Here is a 16,988-nt window from a genome sequence, read left to right as displayed (position 1 = left end):
TTCATCCAGACTGGGATATTTTGTATACTTAATAAAATCAAAATGCCTCTTTTCTTCTCTCTTTCATTCCCAGTTGGAGAAGCAGCTCCAAGAAGAAAAGACCAAAAGGGACAATGCTGAGAAAGAACTGGAGAACCTGAAGGAGCCTAAGGTTATAGCTTTGTTTTCAGATTTTATGATCTCCACAATCAAACCGACATGGATTAGCTAAAGAATAACCCCAGCAGTTCTCCTGTTTTTACAGCAAATTTGGTTTCTCTATGTGTATTGTATTGTATATCTATATATATACCTAAAGGCTGATATAGAATTTTCCCTCCAAAAACAAAATGCCTAGCCACCTTTAAATAGGTAATAAATCATAACCTCCAACTGATCAGAAACCTTCTTCCCCCAGACCAGAATATTTTGTTTATTGAATTAAATACTAAATGAAACAAAATGATCTCTTCTTCTCTCTTTCAGTCCCAGTTGAAAAAATTGTTGCGAGGAAGAAGTTCCAAAAGGAAAAATGCTGAGAGAGAACCGGAGATCCTAAAGGAGCCTGAAAACAAGGTGAAAGCTCACACTTTCTTTTAATCTTCACAAATATTAACATTTCCCTGATAAAGTTGTCAAGAAAACTCATAAAAAAGGTTTATGATCTCCACAAACTTAACAGTCAATAATGAGAGTTAATCTTTTTATTGTCCTGTGAGATTAAAATAATAAAAATTAGACTTTGTTTTGCTGAATCCTCTGGGTGATGCTTACTTTGGGACTCTCTTTGTTTTCTGGAGCGATTGAAGACTATGTTTATCCATTATCAAGCAAACTCCCACAACAGATAATACAAATTACAATTATTTCCATGGCTGTTGCAAAAACAATTGTATTTAAATATATATATATATATATATATATACCAAAAAAAGTATATATATATATATATATATATATATATATATATATATATATATAATAAACATTGTTTTCCACTTAGGGATTCTCTCCCACTTCCAACAGAAAATTAAATGTCAATATTCATCTGTTTGTCTGGTAACTAGTTCATTGTTATGTCTTCCCAGGTAAATGCAACAAGATGTGAAGTTCAGGAGTTTGAGAATCCTCAACTCAAGGAGCAGGACAACAGTCAGAGCTCAGCCACAGGACCTGTCATTGTGGATGAGATCGGCAAATGCGGCAAATATATTTGTCTCAAAAACACATCTAATGAGGTAATTTTTGTGTGTGGATGAACACTGTACGTGTTCTTTATAAGTGTTTTCAATTTGTAAAGCAGTATGTTAACCAAGTTTATCCAGAGATATGATGCACAAGATTATAATAATATAACTAGAAAATTTCCTCTGGGGAAATTCTGAAAGGGCCACGGGGGCTACTGCCGGTGTGTGTACACTATGATGAGATTCTTCAGAGATTTCAAACTATGCCCTTTAACTTCAAAATGTGTGTGTGTGTGTGTGTAATTAAAATCACATAAAGTTACCTGTGTGTGTGTGTGTGTGCGTGCGCGTGTGTGAAGCATGTGTATGCATGTGTGAGGAGTGTGCACGCTTATGTGCATGTGTGTGTGTGTGTATCTGTAACTGTAATCACATCAAAGATCAAAGGCAATCAGATCAAAGACAATCAATAGAATTAACTGACACCTGTTAATGAAAGAGTGACAGCAGCCAGAGGTGGACAGACTGGAATTTCTGGCCTCGAACAGAAAGCATTTTTGGCAAAACCATAATGCCTATCATTGATTCGACTTCACTTTGAGCGTCCTGAGTTCTTCCTGAACGTCTACATATGTTTGTTTTTTTAAGAAAAATTAAAAAATAGCTTTGTTAGAGCGATCTAAAAAAACTGTTCCATCTCCCTTTTGCCGAAATCTTCCTGCGTTTTTTAATATGGGAGCCAATGAGGCTGTTGGTGGTGTTGGTGGATCATCTGTGCGTCCTACGCCCAAACTATAACTCTGACAGCTTTACCAGAGGATTGTGAGGGAGAAGACTAATTTTCCTACATTTCTATGTATAAATTATTTCTGTAGAGTGGAATTTGCGGCCTGGAGCGCAGTTTTCAAATTTATTTTTTGACAGTTTTTTCTCTGCCTCTACACTCTGGTGATGATGTCACACACTGTGACACGAACATTCCGTGCAATACACACCCATTATAATCTCAGAATTTCTCCAAAAATGATCATGGTCATTGAACAGGGATTGATAAAAAACTATATGACCTATCGAAACGTGGATTAATACACCGATACACAAGACTTGTGTCTACTGTTTAAAGTTTAAATGGAGTCTCTAGGTGAAATTATGCCGGAGAAGTAGGCGTTTAAAAGTCTCCATTTATTGTTCTTTTTTGCTCATTTTTTGTCGGCCGTCCCATTCATTTCAATGCAAAATTTTGGGCAGTTTTTCGCGACTTACGTCCCGCACGTTTTGATATATAATTTGTCCTGCAACTCTTCAAGTTGCAGGACTAGTAGCAGGACGAAATTGCGTCTGGAAGAGGAATAAGAAGAAATCCACAGTATAACAGTAGTGCAGCACTGGTCCCTACAGCTATTGCTGTATGGGACCAGCACATTTTTGAAAGTTTTAGCGAATTTTGGTGTTTCCATCAAGCTTTTCTCATGAGAATCTTTAAAATGCATCTTTTATTTATTAGTCTCTGTGTGATTCTCCCTCTGGCAGGACAGACCACTTGGAGGCTGGCAATTACATATGCAGGTCAATGAAAGAAAATCCATCATGTACACATTTGAGGAATCAGTCAAACTCAGATCCGGAAAAAAAATAACTGTGAGTCTTTTTGAATTCTAAGTGTTTATTGTTTTGCCTCTTTTTATTCTGTACCATGACAGTGTTGTTGAGTTTTACATTTGCAATAAAACAAAAATAACAATAGTGAACTTAAATATAATAGTTATTTTTTATTATGTAATGAGTCTGTGACATTATTTTACAGATATCTGTTGCAGGTTCTGGAACTCATCTTAATCCTGTTGACCTGGTGTGGACGGAGCTGAAGCCCTGGAGCTCTGGAGACAAACTGCAGGTCTCTCTCTTCAGCAACACTGGAGAGATCCAACATCAGATCAGTTCATAAACACAAAACAAATCAATTAATAAGTTTTCCCTTCAGCTTATCATATTTATTTGCTCGTTTTAATGAAAGAAATCTGGTTTCATCATCAGGAACAGTGTGACTCAGATCACAATGTAGATAATGTAGAAATGCTCAGTAAACATGACACATCAGTCTTTAAAATTAGACCTTTTTATCAATAATAAATCAAACATTATTACATATTTCTTTTAAAAGATTTGAAGTTTATTAATAATTCAAACCACGTTTTTGGAATGTTGGGAAAAGTCTTGTTTGTTTTGTTGATATTGTATTTATGTATGAATTTCTAAAAAATACAAAAAAACAATAGGTTAGTTGTTACCATTATTCATATGAAACCTTGAATATAAAATTGTTTTGGAAATTCTTAAGATTTTTTTGTATTCTTTATTTCATACTTCTTGTTTTTAATGTCAATGTAAAATACATTCGTTTTTTCTATCATAAAGAAATTAAAATTAATAATCGTTCATATTAAACTTGCATAATACACTTGTGGATTCAATTAGCCTGATTTTATTCATGTGATGATGTTTGTCCCAATAGCAGCATTTTATTGCAGTGACATTGTCTAACACTTGACCTCATGTTTAAAATAGCCTGTTGGGACCTTATGAGACATTGAAAGCTATTGACTTCAGAACGCTACACCATAATGTTCTGAATCCTGCTACACCTTAACAGGTTTAATTAATTTATTTTTATAACAGATTTATAACCAGAACCTTTGACACACTAAGTTGTGTAATAATTAATCTTCAGGTTCTGGCTTTTTATACACCATTTGTATGTGACATCTACTGTTAACCTGCTATCTCCCCCTAAAAAATGATTGTAATATATGGAGAAACACCTTACATACTGCCTCTATATTCATACTTTGTGGTGTGTGAGGTTCTCCAACAGAGCGGCTGTTATTATTTTAATCCATCATGTTTCTGTAAACCATCATCTGAAATATTAACAAAACATTCTGATTACTAAATAGTGAAGAAATTATGTAAGCTAACTGATTTTTATAGGAGATTTATTAAAGATAATGTGGAGGTATAGATGCCCAGAGAGCATCACAAACTAAATCAGTAGTTCAGTGAGAGAAGGAGCCGTACAAAAAAATTAAATTAAATTCTTGCTCAAATTTTCTGCATCACCTGAATAATGCTAAATGATTAAACAATGTGTCATAGAAAATTATTTTAATAGTCTCAAAATAAAAAAAACAGAGTTCCCAACATATAATGTATATGAAATATTTATAAAATACTGTATATTATATATACAATTTGAGGAAAGATATAAGTTTTAGCCTATTGAACCGACCATTTTGTGAATAAATCTTACATTTGTGTGAATCGAAAACAAGCATAACAAGATTTATTGATCTTTAGAGAATTATTCCAGTATTATGTTTAAAACTTTTATAGATGTTAAAGACATTTACACATGTACAGGTATGCACAGACAGATTATACTACTCTAGGGGGAGGGAATTAAATACAGATATGTCATGAGATACCTCTCAGTGAGTTTTTTTCCCCACTGAACCCTGACCTCATCATGAAAACCAAATAACTGTATGAGGCTGGTGGCTTTAAATAACAGTATATCTGGCTGCTTCAGGTCAAACTGTAACAGCATCATCTTGGTGGTTGACCACAGAGAGTAAATTTAAAATCCACAACCGCCTCTTTTCTTACCCTAACCAGCATCTTCAGGTGTGTTAACAGACAGCAGACAGAACTTTTACTGTCTGGTTTAAACTATAATCTCATGCACAAATTCTGCTATTTTGTTTGTTTTGAATGCAGCTTAAAGCCTCACAAACTGTATATGTACATGAAGTTTCTGTTAGAGTAAACAGAAGATGCAAAATCAAATACGTTTGAATATGAAAGGCTTGATACAATTGCAATAATAAATTGGATATCAATGTTTTTGCTTCTTTCTGTTCTCATTAAAGTTCAATTCTGTCCTGTACTAGAATAGAATGACAACTGACTTTGGAAACAAAGAAGTAAAACACAAAGCTACACATTCAACTGTATTTCTGATTCATTTCTTCTACTTTTGCAGATATCAGCACAGAGTCTTCTTCAGTCAGTCTCTCTGCTCTTTGTGGCCTGTAAGACACAATAAACAGAATCTTTATCCATAGTATAAATACTCTAAACTCAAGGTTCACTTACACTGCTTTTTCAGGAGCTGTTTACAAATTGAAAGGTGTGATCACCTGACCTGTTCTCTAAGTCATCCTATTCACTGACTAAGCCATGAAAAAGGTCTAACTACGGTGGCCCTGAAAGCTCACAGTGCTGCAACTTCAGGAAACATGCAAATACACAAAACACAAGCAAATTGAGAAAACATCTTCATCAATTTGACAACACAAGCACAGCATTTAGAAAATGTGCTGCAAAGACCACAACACAACAGAAGTGTTTCCAGAGGACACTTAAAAGTGATGCACATGTCTGGGCATGCATGTGGAAGTATTTAACACCATGGAGAACAGCTACTAAAGGGAATATTTCAGCACAAATGAGTGCATTCATAGCAGCTCGGGTAACACCTCTTCTCAAGAAACCCTCTCTCAACCCTGCTGAAGTCGAGAACTATCGTCCTGTCTCACTTCTTCCATTCTTATCCAAAACTATTGAACGGGCGGTCGCTAAGTAACTTTCAGAATTCCTCCTACAGAACAATCTTCTTGATCCAAATCAATCTGGCTTCAAAAGCGGTCACTCAACTGAAACTGCTCTGTTGTCTGTGACAGAAGCCTTAAAAGAAGCAAAAGCAGCAGCAAAGTCCTCAGTTCTCATTCTGCTTGACTTGTCAGCTGCATTTGACACAGTTAACCATGGCATCCTCCTCTCTACTCTCTCTAAAATGGGCATCTCTGGCTCGGCTCTGTCCTGGTTTGATTCCTACCTCAAAGGACGCTCATTCAGTGTATCCTGGCATGGACAGTTGTCTACTTTGTCTTGCCTCACCACAGGGGTTCCCCAGGGCTCAGTGCTGGGACCCCTGCTATTCGCTATCTACACCACCTCTCTGGGTGAGGTTATCCGCTCACATGGCTTTTTGCTATCACTGCTATGCAGATGACACTCAGCTCTATCTGTCATTTCCTCCTGATGACCCATCGGTCTCTGCTCGGGTCTCTGACTGCCTCTCTGACATCAACACTTGGCTGAAGAACATCACCTCCAGCTGAACCTTTCAAAAACTGAACTGCTGGTCCTCCCTGCTAAACCCACAATACACCACAACATCAACATCAAGATTGACTCCCTGTGTCTTTCACCCACCAAGGTGGTGCGAAACTTAGGGGTGATAGTTGATGACCAACTCACCTTTTCCAGTCATGTCGCCTCAGTTACCCGGTCATGGCGCTTTGCACTTTACAACATCAGAAAAATCAGACCTTACCTAACTCAACATGCCACTCAACTCTTGACACAGGCTGTTGTCATCTCAAAACTTGACTACTGTAAACCTCCTGACAGGCCTGCCAGCCTGCTCAGTAAAACCGCTTCAGATGATCCAGAACGCGGCGGCGCGTCTGGTCTACAACCAGCCAAAAAAGTCACATGTCACTCCGCTGCTCATTGAGCTCCACTGGCTACCTGTTGCAGCATCAAATTCAAATCTCTAATGCTGCCTACAAAGTTGTCTCCGGTACTGCTCCTACCTACCTGAACGCCCTGATTCAGCTAACTCACCACCATTGCACTCTTCCAATGAACGGCGCCTCGCTCTACCCCTCATTGGTCCAATACAATCCAGACTCAACTGTTCCCCGCTGGTGGAACCACTACCAGTTCCTACCAAAGCAGGGGCGTCCCTCTCTACCTTTAAAAAACTCCTGAAGACCTTCAGAGAGCATCTTCTCTCCTAGACCACACCATAATTCTACTCCTCAAAGAATTGTCACTAGCACTTATTGATGCACTAATAGCTCTTATTGCACTATACCTTGATTGTTTGCTTTTATTCTTCCTGTAAGTCGCTTTGGATTAAAGCGTCTGCTAAATGACTAAATGTAAATGACTAAATGTAAAGACATCGTCAAATTACATTCCTAGTATAAAGATGTAGAGCTCAGTCTGAAGTTTAGTTACACTGAATTGGGTATAACTATTGTCTTATCATCCATTCACAAAAGAGAGTTTCAGATTCACATTATTGTGACCAACATTTATAAACAAACACTAATACACATAGGTATACATACATGCCATTTAGCTCCAGTGTGGCCAGTTCAGTTCCAGGCGACCTGGTGTTTGAAACGATGTTTGAAAACATATAAAAATATTTGGTTTAACGTGGTTTCCCCATATAAAATGCAAGGAAAAAACTTGTGGCTGAAAGTGCATCTACTCTTCATATCTAAACTGAGAAATTCTCGATCTTGACCGGTGAATGAGCTGTGAGTGGATCTGCAGACTGTTGCTGTAGTGTTAGCATCTGTTACATTTTCTCCTCCGTTAGAGGAAACATACAGCAGATGTTGTAGTTAGCTTCTTTATGTTGCTTGTTAGCTTGTTAGCTTGCAGGTTGAGGTTTCAGGTCTCTTTCATGGCTTTTGATTGGCTTTCAAATTAGCGACGTACCTAATCTAGTTTGTGTGGCGACCGTTTAAATATCAGATTGTAGTGAGTACACGGACATCGACCTTCTGTAGAGGAATGTGAAAACCCAGAAAGACAAACTTTGCACAAGTCAAGATTCAAGTCAATATGGTCAAGGTCAGATATTTTGGGGTTAAAAATGTAAGAAAAAGACATTTATTAGTGGAGGAGGACTTTAAACAATCTTTGAGACTGAGAGGAAGATGCTGCTGTCAGTCTTACCTTATGCACATGTGCATGAAGAACTTCCTGCTCTGCTGAACTCGAGTCTTTGGCTGCTGTTGGATTCAGGCTCATTGTGGAGCTGGATAGTCCTGATTCTGCCATTTAAAGAAATTTTAAATTTTAATTCAAATCCAGGTTAGGACACAATAAATCTGATACATTTTGGATAAAATGATTTCAAGATGATCTTAAAAAACCTGCATATTGCCCTACATGAATGCCATGATGTAGCACTGGGTCACAAACATGGTGGACAAGTCACAAACTTTCTCAAATTACAGCCTAAACAGCAGTGGTGGAATGTACCAAAGTACATTTACTCATGTACTGTACTTATGTACAATGTTGAGGTAATTGTACTTTACATGAGTATTTCCATTTCATGTAACTTTATACTTCTACTTCACTACATTTTGAGGCAAATATTGGACTTTTTACACCACTACATTTAGCTAACCACTTAAGTTACTTTTCAGGTCGAGATTTAACATAAAAACATGATCAATTTAAAGAGATTAGACGTTTGTTGAAGTTAAACCTCATAACAGTTAAGTAGTTAAATGAGCCCTATCTTGACATCATTGATTCATTATTTATTTAGAAGAAAACAATCTGAGTGGAGCCAATCTGCGTAACAAATACTTTTACTTTTGATACTTTAAGTACATTTTGATGCTGATACTTTTGTACTTTTACTTCAGTAAGTTTTAAGTCTTAATACTTTTTCCAGCACTGCTAAACAGTCAGTTAATGGTGTTTCATCCTATAAAACCACTCATTGGCCTGAGCCACAGCCTGAGTGGGACAGTTATCAGACTGTTAGAGTAAATACAAATGAACTCGACAGATTCCAGGCTATTTCATTGGGGAAACTTTTCTATAAATATGTTTAAATTTCTAAAACCATTTGAATAAATACAAACCATGCTGGAGAGCTTGTGGAGTCTCATTCATGGCCAGAGCAGAATAAATTGGTTGAAATGAGTAGTCGTCCTCATCTGAAAGGGAGAAACATCAGTGTGATGAACTGAGTTATAAATACTCTGATGAACAGGCTGAAGGGGTCAGAGCCTCTCACCTTCTTCACTCTGTGGTTTTGTGCTCTGGTTTGACTCTGGGCTTTTATTATCAGCAGAATCTGCAGCGTCTAAAATAAAACACAGTGTGTGAATCGCTGCGGTGACGCAAAAATAGTTGACAGCTCAGTCGTGATGAGCAGCACGTCTCAACCACCAACTGTCACGTTAACCTGAGGGATTGTTTATAAGACGAAGTCTTATTGTTATTTCTACGTAAAGAACTCCGTCTCTCAAAATAATGACGATACAGGCTCATTAAATTAACTTGCAGCATTTGTAACCACGTGTTGAATAAAACAAAAATAAGAACATAGAAACCTTTTGCCTCCCTTGGTTTTATGAAGACGACCGTATAGGTCAGACTGTCTGAATCGTCTGCAGCGTCCTCACCACACGCTGAAACACGAGGAAATGTATTTCAGTTAATACACAAGCAGACGGTTGGTAGACAGGTTCATGGTGTGCACACTTTGGGATAATATTTCGTCTTAATTATTGGGTTCAAAGTTTGAAGTTTGAGAAGTGACAGTAACCGTTACTCACAATTTTTTTTGTTGTCACCTGAGCGTGATGCTGATGTTCTGAAGGAAACTGATGCAAAGAGAAGCAGAAACAGAAACAGGGAAAGAAAATATATTTAAGTTTTTGAGAACAGTAGAATATTCTTAAACAAGCCTGTGACTCTTTCCTGAGCTTTACTCAAAAGATTAGATTCACACTTAGATTTTGAACAAATAAGTGAATTAAAAGTGTATTAAATAATAAGTAATAATAAGTATAATAAGTGTTTTTATATTATTGTGTAGGTGCTTTCCCCCAATCGTTGCACCACTGTATTGCTCAAACACTTATATATGTCATGGTTTATATAGTACTTTAATTGTTATATTTGTTATTGATATTATCCCTATAGTATCTATCTATCTATCTATCTATATATATATATATATATATATATATATATTACACTTATACTATACTGTGTATATCTTTGCATAACCTATTTAACTTTTTTAACATGTAATGTGCGATATTTAAAAAAATCCAAGTTCTCTCAGGAAAACAAACACAATGTATACATTTATATATATATATAAAAATAATAAATGCCAAATAGCAGCCATATGAATAATTTATGTATATCAGATGTATAGACTGTATGTATATGTCTTATCTTTTATATTCTTTATTCTGTTTTTTATATCTGTGTCTGTATCTTCAGATGCTGTGATGACTAAATTCCCCCACTGCGGGATAAATACAGTAGTATTAGCATTAAAGATGGAGAGGAAGAGGGTAGTGTTAGAGGTGACCATTAACTTCACCACAACTTTGGGTCTTAAATCTCAACTATTTATAACCTGAAGTGTTTGATTGGTTGAGCTTGTTAATGGAAACGTGAAGTTCAGCTGATTTATCACCTAAACTGACTTCAATGCTCCCTGGAATTGATTTATAGTAGCTTCCTTGTTTATGTGGTTATTTGGCAAAACTTATTTATTTATTTATTTATTTAAATAACTTTTCTTACCAGCACCCACCAGCAGCAGCACCAGAGCCATGAAGAAAATGGTGACAGCGACCCAGAGGATGGGGAAGTGAGAGGAGTTGGAGTCATCGGAGCGAGAGTCTTCACCAGGTGATGCAGAGATGGCAGGATGTTTGTTTACTGTAACAGTACAAACTAGAAAATTTCCTCTGGGGAAATTCTGAAAGGGCCACGGGGGCTACTGCCGGTGTGTGTACTATGATGAGATTCTTCAGAGATTTATAACTATGCCCTTTAACCTCAAAATGTGTGTGTGTGTAATTAAAATCACATAAAGTTACTGTCTGTGTGTGTGAGGAGTGTGCGTGCTTACGTGCATGTGTGTGTATCTGTAACTGTAATCACATCAAAGATCAAAGGCAATCAGATCAAAGCAATCAACAGAATTAACTGACACCTGCTAATGTCCCGGAACATTGACAGGTGGAATTTCTGGCTTCGAAAAGAAAGCATTTTTGGCCAAACCATAATACCTATCATTGATCCGACTTCACTTTGAGCGTCCTGAGTTCTTCCTGAACGTCTACATATGATTTTTTTTAAGAAAAAATAAAAAATAGCTTTGTTAGAGCGATCTAAAAAAACTGTTCCATCTCCCTTTTTCAGAAATCTTCCTGCGTTTTTAATATGGGAGCCAATGAGGCTGTTGGTGGTGTTGGAGGATCATCTGTGTGTCCTACGCCCAAACTATAACTCTGACAGCTTTACCAGAGGATTGTGATTGAGAAGACAAATTTTCCTACGTTTCTATGTATAAATTATTTCTGTAGAGTGGAATTTGCGGCCTGGAGCGCAGTTTTCAAATTTATTTTTTGACAGTTTTTTCTCTCCCTCTACACTCTGGCGATGACATCACACACTGTGACACGAACATTCTGTGCAATACACACCCATTATAATCTCAGAATTTCTCCAAAAATGATCATGGTCATTGAACAGAGATTGATAAAAAACTATATGACCTATCGAAACGTGGATTAATACACCGATACACAAGACTTGTGTCTACTGTTTAAAGTTTAAATGGAGTCTCTATCTACAGATATTGCTGTATGGGACCAGTGCTCGGTGCGATTGTCCCGAGGCCCTAATAACACTGTGTATGGGAGATTGTTTTCATAATGCACAAATGCTTGACAATTACAAAACATCTACATTTAAACACCTACTAACATAAATGTTACATAAAAGGTGTGCTATTTGCATGGAGCTTAAGTACTGTACTTAAGTAAATTTTGAGGTACTTGTACTTTACTTGAGTATTTCTCTTTAATGTGACTTTATACGTCTACTCCCTTACATTTTGAGGCAAATTTTGTACTTTTTACTACATTTAGCTGCCAGCTTTAGTTACTTTTCACATCAAGATTCAACATAAAACATGATTTAAAGTGAAGTGACACATTTATTAGAACTCGTATTAGTATTAGTACTTTTTCCACCAGCCAGACATGCTATTTTAGTCATTTTAGTCAAACAGTAGATGTGAAACATTATCTGTAATTTGCATTTTTAAGGGCCAAACAATGAGCAAAATACCTTCTTTGTCTTGTTTTGTAACACTTTTGTCTCACCTCTGACAGCCAGCCAGCTCTCTGCTGATTCTCCAACTCCACTGATGCTGCACTTGTAGAGTCCTTCATCAGACTTGGAGACATTTTGAATGGTCGTCTCTGCAGAACTACTCTTCACAATGACATGGCCATCTTTGAAGAAATCAGCTGGGAGGTTGGTAGAAGGCTTGGTTCTGCAGCTCAGAGTCACAGAGTCTCCCTCCAACACAGGGAGGACAGGACTCTCCAGGATCACAGGACCAGCTGAACAATATGTCAGTAAAAATGAATTTTTAGACATGTGTTTTATGTACTATCATGGATTCAAAAATATTAAGGTATCACAGAGTATCATCTGCAAAGTAATATATCCCTACGGAAGCAACAACGACCAAAAAAACTGCAAATGCAGTTTAGTACAGGGGTCAGCAACCTTTACTAACAATAGAACCACTTTTGGCCAAAAAAGAGAAAAAAATGAAGCTGTAAACCTTATTTTGAGCCCGACAATGAAGATAGAACACCTCACTTAGCCTAAATTACCCTACCAACAATACTTTGCTAGGTCATAATGAGCATTTATTATGATTTTGTAAGAATCCGGCGAGGACCCAAATGCAAATAACTGGAAGAAATATCTCTAAACAAGACTTGAGGAGGTTAAGGTGCCATAGACTTTTAAACATTTGAGTTGACTAAAAGGTTAAAGCATTTTTTTCAATGCTGTATATAAGCTATACATTTTTACAACTTCAGAATACAAATTGTTTTGGGTCTACAAAAACGATAAATGGAATTAACCCTTAATATGGCACTCATTGAAATACTTGCATACTAATAAACAATAATAAGAATCTCTAAAATGGGCACTAAGCATCCTCACATATTCTAATTATCCTGTGCATATTTTGCATTATTCTTATAAGTTTTATAGTTTTTATATTCAACATTCTAGATGAGAACTATCAGTGGATTATGAAACAACAAACGTACCAGTGACAGTGATGTTGACTCTGTTGCTTCTCTCTCCTCCAGTCTCACACCAGTACTCTCCACTCTCTTCTGGATAGATTTTATCGATGGTGCAGGTGGACCCTGTTGGTGTCTTCTTAACTCGACATCCTGGATCAAATTCCTTCGTATTGCTTATCGCTCTCAAATGAGTGGAACCAGCGATCCCCTCACAGTGAAATGAGATGGACTCATACTCAAAGTGTTGCACTCTGTTTGGACGGATATCAAGAAAAGCTGCATCTGCAACTGAGAAAGAACTTAAAAAGTAACAACTAAACCTGAAAGAGTGTGATGTCTATGAGAGTTACAGATAAAGGGAGTCTTGTTGCAAAATACATTCTCATGTGTACGAGCAATGTAGCATTAATTTACATTCTGAAAAGCAAACTATATAGTCAGAGCTTAAATTTCAACATTCTTTATTCGATCTTTAAATGTGGAGAACAATGCAGCATTAAAAGCAGCATTCTTAAGATGTTTTCTTTGTTACTCACCACTATTCTGAGTATAATGATTCTTAACTTGTGTCCCCAGCAGAATGAATTCAAGCACCACTGGATAGATAAAGGCACAACACTGTATTTCAGCCATCAATGTGCAGGAGTATGTGCAGCTTTTAGATTAACCCCCCCCCCCCTGAAAATCCGTACTCACATGATCTGAGGCAGAGAGCTGTAGCCTCCATGGTGTCTTGGCTGACTGGCTGAGTCTCTGACTGATATACAGCTTAAGTTTACTGTAAGTGGGAACTTCCTCTTCCTGTGCAGTGTGTTTCTGATGATGCACAAGCTGCACCAGAGTAACAGTGGCTTCAACAGCCAGTCAGTCTTGAGTTATAAGGTCCCACTTGAGAGGGGGGTCGACCATCCCAACCTGTCTGGTTGACTAAAGCTCCCTGTAGCTACCATAAAACAAAAAGCTTAGAGTAATGCTTACATTCCCATTTATGCTATCTTGCTGACTGCATAAATGGGGACGTGTGACACTGTCTAAGACAATAACCTCAGAATTGTCTCGACACAGCACATAAACGATGTGGTACGAACTGAACATGGGGAGTTTTAAAGATGATAGTGTTTACCAGCCAGGGGAGGCTGAAGGAAAGACACCAATGGGGACCTCCTGTAATGTGGAGTTGAAGAAGTATTTACTATCCAGGTGGAGCACGTTGACAATGGCAAGTTGGAAACAAAGGGTCAATATAGCTATCCAACAACATTTGTGCTTACTGAATAATACAGCCTAATCTCACAGAATTAAGTGAAATGACCACGACCTCTTCATACAGAAGTTCTGTGCTGGCGGCACGTAATGTGCGACAATTACTTGCCAATGTAAAGTCAATGGGGATCCTTTTTTGTGCTGGGCACAAGGATTCCCTGGTTTAACAACCCCACTCAGTGATGCAGTATTAACCCATTGAAGCCTGGAAAGCGGATACGTCGTTTTGTAGTATTTGTATAAGCTCTCAAATACTTTTAGAATTTCACTTCTACCTGCTACAGAGGCTGAAAATTCTATTATTTAGTAGAAGCGTTGACACTTCTGTTGAATTTCCAGAAAAACTTCAGGTTTTAGGGGCTTATTTTAAAATCGCCCAGAGGTTTTACAGACAGTTTCAGGCGTCAATGGTTGACAGGAGTTTAAATGGCCGATGTCACACTTGGAGCAGGATGGGTCGAACAAACGGAGGACTTTCACCAGGAGAATGAGGTTCCTGTCCCATGTGAAAACAAAAACTTTTTAGGTAACTTACGTTGTGTATGCAACTTCCTTAACTTCCGTGGCTCACTTGTAACTACTCATGGTTTGTGAATCACGTTTTTTTACGTAACTTTTTTTAAAATTTAACTTACGTGGATCACGTCACTTCCGGCATTTCCGGTATATTTATTTACTGTTGAAACTGTTTTTTATAACGTCTAACCAGGAAGTTTTTTGGAGCCTAAATTCAGAGAAACTGCAGCCTTTTATACCCTACGTGTATTTTCACACATTTTGTGCCACCAGCATGACATTCGGTGTTAAGAAGTGGAGGTAATTTCACAAAATTTTGTGAGGTCAGGTTGGAATAATAACAAACCTCTACCACATCTTGCTTCGTCTGCTGCCCCCGCGACCCGGCCCTGTATTCGTGGAAGAAAATGGATGGATGGTGGTTGGATTGGTGGAGGGCCATTTACAAACTCAAAACTTCCATTCATCCTTTTAAAATGAACTGTAACCATCATTTTCCATTATATTACAGAAGGCAACAGTTTAAAAAAACAGGTGGTATTGAACTTTTGCTTCATAATCAAATATCAATGCTCATCTGGCAATGGGGTCGTGTCTGTTCCATTGCAAAGAAGAGAAATATGCAAATCTTCAAAGTAACTTTTTTTTTTTAAGATGCAGACAATATTCTTGAATCTTGAGTTGTATATTAACTAGTGCAAAATTAAAGTAGTTACAACTACCTTAAGTACTAAATTGTACTTAAGGACAGCACTAAATAGAAGTGCTGGGTTATTTTTCACCACGGCAACAAAAGACATAAGATAAGACATAAGAAAGACATAAGATATTATAATAAAGATACTCTCCAGGAGGAAAACCTACATAAAACACATCATTTTCAGGGTACTCCCCTGTTATCTCTAACCAAAAGTTACTCAACAGTCCTGTTCTGCCCCCTGCAGCAAGAAAGCAGATCTTGCCTTTCCCAAGTTGCTAAGACATAAAAGAAACATTGTTATTGCTCCAGGTGTTTTTTATTGCAGCTATAATATCATATTGCTGATCTGATACCTAGCAACAGGCTCAAAGTTCAGATGTTTTTATACTCATTAAAACTTCACTGTGAAAAACAAACACACAGAATCACCAAACAGTCTTAAAAGCTGCACTTATTTCCTGATTCATTTATGAATTTTGTTATGTTGTGTTAATGTTGAACATAATTTTGCAGTTATTTGGCAGTTTTCCATCATTTGCACCTGCAAAATGAATCTAATGCATCACTCTAATGCAGTTGAACAGGGTGAGTTCAGGTCAGCAGACATCTAATGATTTATAGACTTTGGACGCAAATCTGATGAAACAATCGCCGCCTCATGCAGCAGGTACAGTTTGTCGTCTTCTAAATGCCTGTTTGCCTCTTCTGTATGTTTCAACTTTTATTTTAAAAGGTACTTTCACATTCCAGAATAGAAGTAGCACTGTGTGTAAAAGAATATAGTTTAAAATAGTAGTAAGAGTAGTCATTCAATTCTGTTTTGATGTTTGACTCTTAACAGTAAGGCTTTGTTATCTTACATGGATGACAAGACATGGTTCTGATTTAACCGTTCGAGCATACGTTAAATTATAACACAAATCTGGCATGAAAAAATACATTTTAGATTCATTAAGAAACAATATTTGCCACCACAAAAAGTGAATGTGTAGGTTAAAACAAATTTAACTTTTCAGGTCTGTCTGTTTAACTCTGTGACATGGATGTGGATTATGATTTATGTTAAAATGATTTAGCATGCATGCAATATAATATGATACAGTCTATGCATATGAGTACTGATCTGATGGGGATTGCATGGTAGAATAAGCCACCACACAAGATACAATACATTTGTTTTAAGAAGTCTCTTCAGTATGACAATAACAAGTATGCAGAAAGCAACAGTTCGAAAGAGTTTTTCTACATACAATAATGGTATCATGTATTGTGGTTTCTGTCCATTTTCAGGACCAGATGGCAGGACCGTCCCTTCAAATCAAAACCATCAGTGTTCTGGTTTTCCATCTCTTCATTGCACATTCATGT

At 37.1% G+C, this 16,988-nt stretch overlaps 1 protein-coding gene and 1 pseudogene across 1 annotated transcript; one reads left to right on the top strand and one right to left on the bottom strand.

The window, feature by feature from the left end:
* The first annotated feature begins 5,964 nt into the window (after positions 1–5,964).
* LOC131989330 (uncharacterized) lies at positions 5,965–8,727 on the top strand (annotated as a pseudogene).
* A 36-nt stretch (positions 8,728–8,763) lies between these two features.
* On the bottom strand, positions 8,764–13,868 carry LOC131989329 (Fc receptor-like protein 5). The gene is made up of 7 exons (XM_059354520.1): positions 13,838–13,868; positions 13,163–13,429; positions 12,191–12,433; positions 10,599–10,736; positions 9,386–9,463; positions 8,912–8,986; positions 8,764–8,783 (listed from the first exon to the last, which is right to left on the bottom strand). The coding sequence occupies exons 1-7, from the start codon at positions 13,866–13,868 to the stop codon at positions 8,764–8,766; spliced, it is 852 nt and encodes a 283-aa protein (XP_059210503.1).
* Between the last annotated feature and the right edge of the window lie 3,120 nt (positions 13,869–16,988).

The sequence above is a fragment of the Centropristis striata genome, chromosome 17, assembly GCF_030273125.1.
Source record: "Centropristis striata isolate RG_2023a ecotype Rhode Island chromosome 17, C.striata_1.0, whole genome shotgun sequence".
In the NCBI taxonomy this organism is placed as follows: Eukaryota; Metazoa; Chordata; class Actinopteri; order Perciformes; family Serranidae; genus Centropristis; species Centropristis striata.
This window is presented reverse-complemented; position numbering and strand designations above follow the sequence as displayed.